General features: G+C 36.0%; 1 protein-coding gene across 1 annotated transcript; it reads right to left on the bottom strand.

Annotated features, from left to right (window-relative positions):
• Nucleotides 1–5023: 5023 nt before the first annotated feature.
• Nucleotides 5024–5965, bottom strand: OR52E1 (olfactory receptor family 52 subfamily E member 1). Its single transcript, NM_001388843.1, is given in 1 exon segment — nt 5024–5965. A coding segment is annotated over 1 exon segment (942 nt).

The following is a 5965-nucleotide window of genomic DNA, read 5'->3' as shown; positions in this document are numbered from 1 at the left end:
GTCTTATGTGTATATATGAGTAATATATGAGCAAATGTTATATTATCTACCTTAGAATGTGTGATTTCTTCATGAAACTCCTCTTTTAATGGTCAGAGGGCTAGGATTTTTCTGTGGGAAGTAACTCACCTAAAGATATATTTTATGTTGGAACAATCATCACATTATATGACTCGTCACCAAAATGTTAAAATATTATTTCCTAAAAAACACAAAAAAACATAAAGACAATATAGAATCATCTGTGGCTAAAAACAAGAAATATTTAAAATTAACATGATATATAATCACATATCTTTGGTTTACCATTTAAGATTTACTACCAGATTTACAGGTTTCCTTCTTTTCCCCAGTCATTTTTTCTTAACTAAAGTCCTTTCTCAAGTACATAACTCATTACTTTTTTATTGATAATAGTTTGGTGCTAACTTTTGTGTTCTATGTTCATCTACTGTTTTCTTTATTTCTTCTTGCATGATGCTTTTCTAACTACACAGTTCCATTCTCCAATTATTACATTTCCTTAGCCTTTTGAAATCATTATTCTACAGTCTTCTAGAATCTACTCTTACTTTGAAGAAATCTGTTCTTGGCCAAGTTTTTTTATTTTGTAGGTAATCATCTTTTCTGTCTGACTGTCATTAAATCCTCTTGCTTTCTTTGGTGTTCTATAGTATCGCACAGATAAACCTCAGAGGCATTATGCTAAGTGACAAAAGATTACATACTGTATGATTCTGTTTAAATGAACCTCTAAGAAAGGAAAACTAGTGTGGGGGTAGTATTCAGGCATTCATGTTTTAAAGTTCTGTAGGTGATTCTTTTTTTTTTTTTTCTGTAGGTGATTATTAAATGCAGCTAAGACTGAGCTGTAGCTGTATAAGCTGAGGCACAGAAACATTAGTTGACCATAGGAAAAATATTTCAGTCAAGTACCTCCCTTCAAGCTAAAATGTGAAGAGAAGCAACATTTATTAAGCACTTACTAGATTCTAAGATTTTTTTTTTTTAGATTCTAAGATTTTTATTGTGGGTTTTAGATACATAATCACTTAACAGTCATGATATTTTTTAGAACTAATTATCATAAATACCCACATAATAAGTAACTCAACAAACTCATATTCAATGCGTTAATTTAAAGGAGCTAGGATATAACGTATGTCTAGTTCTAAAGCCATAATTTTCTTATAATCTTACAATGGTCCCATATACAGCTAAATCACTGAATGGACTCCCATGAACACACTTCTCACCAGTAGGCTAGAAACATTTTGTTCCAATAGTTTTTTTTTTTTTATAAAGTTGATTCAGACATATAAGCATTTACTTTCAGTAGAATGACATGTAACACTTAGATAATGTGTACATTCTCATAACAACCCCAGAGTCCTTTACATACATCAATGCATTAAATTTTCATGTGATTATTTCATTTTTATTATCCTTTTTATTAAATAATTTAATAATTTTATTATTATTATCCTTTTTATTAAAGGATTTGTAGGATTCATATCCTCATTTTACAAATAAGGAAATTGAGAAATAGAGAGATCAGTTGACTCTCTCATAGTCACAGAAATGATTAAAAATGGAGAATTAGTTAAAAATGGAGAGTTTGAACCTAGGAACTTTGACACCAGGTTTATATTCTCAACCATTACTCCATATTTAGTTACATATTGATATATACAGTGATGTATCAATGTGACAAGTGCTATGATAAAAATAGAAAGTAGATACATAATTAACCAAGGCTAGGGAGTATAGAAAGTCAAAAATAGTTCCAGAAGATAGGACATACATCAGGAACATTAGATAGGCAACTAATCGAAATTCCCTGTGGATTAGGTCAAGATAGGTAGGATAGAGTGTGGAGTGTGTGTGTTGGGAATTAGAGTGTTGCCCATTTCGAGTTAGCTAATTCTGCATTCAGTCATTTCACTTCCTAAAGATTATCCCATTTTCTCCAACTAACAATCAACCAATTTTATTATTAAAAAGTTTCAACTTTCTAGAATGACAGTTTTCAAAATTTAGGATTGAAGCCTCTTAAAATATGTATTGCTTAGGCCCACACTAAAATTATTAGATTTACAATGTCTGTGGCACATTGCATAAATAAAATCCTATTTACTTTTCATCAATCATTCTATATATTTATAATTTATGATCCACACTCCATCAATCATTCTATATATTTATAATTTATGATCCACACTCCATGCCACAGTTGTAAGAAGCTGAGAATAAACACATAGATGTCCTTGTACTCAGAAAATGTGGCATGATTTAAAATTCCTACCAAGATTTATAATTTTTACTTAGAATATAAAAGTTGGAAAGAATGTCACTCAAAACATTATGACAAAAAAAATACGTATGCTGGATAATCAAAGAACACAATTTTCTTGGATCTGTCAGAAAGTTCAAACCACAATGCAACTAACTAATCCAAAATTCAAGGGAAGATAGGTAACTCCAAAAAATGATGGAACATGATCCTGTGCTTACTAGGGGCAGTCACCCAGTTTCTTTCCCCTAAGGAACAAAAGTTTTCATCTGAAGGAAGAACACAAGTGGAGACTCAGTGCTGCTGAGACAAAGGAACAGAAACAAACTCAATAACTGAAGATGAGGCAGGTTCCTTAGGGTCCTATAGCACTAGGGGAGGAACAGAATCACTGAGGAGGCTTCACTTTCAAGACTCAAGGACATAGTACATGGCTCAGGCAGGATGAACCAGCCCAATTGGTATTGTAATGTCCTCTGGCTCTTACCACCAGACCAGCAGGGTTTGAGTAACAGGTAACAGTGCTCTAGACCTGAGAGAGTGTGGAGAACCTGAGGAGAAGCCTTATTTGTACCACAGCAACAAAGGAAGATCTAACACTGAGAAAAATCCAACTCATCAGCCCACACCCTGAACGAAGATAAAGTTAAATGAATGTGAAGCATTCACAGAGGACATTCAAAACAAAGCGTGAAGAAATGGATGACCTGAATAGTCCTTTACCTTTTTAAAAAAAATATTTTATTTGTTTATTCATAAGAGACACAGAAAGAAAGAGAAGGCAGAGATATAGGCAGAGGGAGAAGCAGGCTTCCCACAAGGAGCCCCATGCAGGATTTGATCCTGGGAATCCAGGATCAGGCCCTAAGCCAAAGGCAGACACTCAACCACTGAGCCACCCAGACATCCCTAAATAGTCCTTTACCTTTTAAAAAAAGTTCAATCTGTAGTTAGAAACCTTCTAACACAGAGGACTCCAGGCTCAGGTGACTGTATTGGTGAGTTTAGTCATTTAAATGCTAAATACCAATTCTCCACAAATTAGCCAAAACATATAAACAGATTGAAAACTAAGCAAATCATTTAAGATAAGATACAACTGAGACCATATCATTAAAGTCCATTTCATAAGTAGAATAAATAGACAGAGGATGAGATCAGTGTCACAACAGGATTCCAGGAAAAGCCACTTGTGCCTATAATTATACAGCATACTGATTGCTTCAAAGAGTTTCAAGTTCAGGATGTGATGTTAATTAATACAAATTCCCTCTACAAATTTACAACTATTTTTTCTGTTATAATAAGAATAAGTTGGATTTTTTTTCTTAAAGTGTATGCTATGGAATATTAGTGTAATAGGTTGGTCAAAGGAGCAATCTGAAGCCAATATTGTCTTAAGGTTTCAAATGAATATTTGTTAAATAAAAGATCTGAGAAATCCTGCAATAAAAATATAGCTAAAATTTTTGTTTTATTGACCAGGATTTACAAATATGTTTCCCCTGAATTCTTTCTATAAATAATGTCAGTAATAAGACCTAGAACTAGAGAACACTGAGTGATATCATATGGAACAAGAGTACACATGTACACATTTGGCTAATATTGGACTTGGGACATCACCAAAAATTCCTGCTTTCCATAAGAGGGAAACAACTCTAATAAACAACATAATATAGCTTCAAGGGGATCCCTGGATGTCCCAGAGGTTTAGTGCCTTCCTTCGGCCCAGGGTGTGATCCTGGAGTCCTGGGATAGAGTCCTACATCAGGCTCCCTGCATGGAGCCTGCTTCTCTCTCTGCCTATGTCTCTGCCTCTCTCTCTCTGTGTCTCTCATGAATAAATAAATAGAATCTTAAAAAAATAAAATAAAAAAATAACATAGCTTCAAAACAAAAACAAAAATCCTATGAATTTGCCAGGATTGCCAAGTTTTTACAATTCTGCTCATGATAGAAAATCTCACCTTTTCTCACATGATTATCATATTTGTAGGATCACTTTCATGTCTAAGAATACTAACATGGTAGAGTCAAAATAACATTCTTTTTGAGAGGGAGTCCAGGCATATGGGAAGTGTTTCAGCATCTATTATTTTGGAACCAGTATAGTAAGGCTGATATGCTATTTTTGTTTAAATTAGGATATTAAGGGATCCCTGGGTGGCGCAGCGGTTTGGCGCCTGCCTTTGGCCCAGGGGGCGATCCTGGAGACCGGGGATCGAATCCCACATCGGGCTCCTGGTGCATGGAGCCTGCTTCTCCCTCTGCTTATGTCTCTGCCTCTCTCTCTCTCTCTCTCTCTCTCTCTCTCTGTGACTATCATAAATAAGTAAAAAATAAATAAAAAATAAAAAAAAATAAATTAGGATATTAAGAAATTTATGGTTTTTTTTTATTATTTGTGTGGTATTTTCTTTTTGGAGGGTTGGTTTTGCTTTAAAATGATACAAACTGTGGAATGTGATGTGTTCAGTCCTGATGGAAGTAGAACGAAGTGCTCATTTTCTTCCAAGTGGGGAATCTGAATTATTTCCAAACAATGGAAAATTGTAAGACACTTTTATTCATGCATTGACATGGGCCTCACTTTTCATTTCTGGGTTTGAAAAAGAGGCTGACAGGCCTCTCCTGAGGCAGAACTGCATAACTTCCAAATGTTCTCTTTCCAATCTGAACAAAGAGAATTAGTGCTGTTCCCTTCTTAAATTTGATTCTTTACAAGAGTTATGTATTTTTCTTGGAAAAGACTTTCAGCACCTTTTCTCTAATCTGTTTTGTTCTGACACCGTAGATTACAGGGTTGAGGGCAGGTGGAATGACTACGTAGAAATTAGCCAAAAGGATGTGGATATAGCGTGGTATATTCTGGCCAAACCTGTGGGTCATAAATGAAAAAAATGCAGGAGTGTAGAAAGCCAGCATGACACATACATGAGAGCCACAGGTGCTGAGTGCTTTGAGCCGGGCATCGTGGGAAGGCAGTCGAAAGACAGCACGAAGAATCTGGACATAAGAAATGACAATAGCTATGATGTCAAACACCAGAATAGAGATGGCACATAAGCCGTAGATGATGTTGATCCTGATGCTGGCACAAGACAGGCGGGCAATGCCCATGTGCTCACAGTAAGTGTGAGGAATAATTTGATGTCCACAAAATGGTAACCGTAGGATGAGTAGAACAAAGGGTATGGCAAAAGACAAAGGTCTCAGCAGGATTATCAATGCAATGACGACTACCACCCTGTTTGTCAGCACCAATGTGTACTGAAGAGGGTTGCAGATGGCCACATAGCGATCATAGGCCATAGCCACAAGCACAGCTGACTCCATGCCAGTGTATAGGTGGATGAAGAACATCTGGATGAGGCATCCTTCAAAGGAGATTTCTCTCAGGTTGAACCAGAAGATGCCAAGCATCTTGGGGATGGTGGATGTTGACAGGCCCAGATCGATAGATGACAGAATGGCCAAGAAGTAGAACATGGGCTGGTGGAGGCTGCTCTCAGTGTCAATCACAGAAAGAATTATGATATTTCCAAGAACAGCTGTCAGGTACACAGCAAAGAAAGGGAAACCAATCCAGATATGTATATATTCCAACCCAGGAATCCCCAGAAGGAAGAAAGAGTAGGGATGAAATAGGGTAGTATTAAGTGAGGTCAT

The sequence above is a fragment of the Canis lupus genome, chromosome 21 (assembly GCF_011100685.1).
Source record: "Canis lupus familiaris isolate Mischka breed German Shepherd chromosome 21, alternate assembly UU_Cfam_GSD_1.0, whole genome shotgun sequence".
Classification (NCBI taxonomy): Eukaryota; Metazoa; Chordata; class Mammalia; order Carnivora; family Canidae; genus Canis; species Canis lupus.
This window is presented reverse-complemented; position numbering and strand designations above follow the sequence as displayed.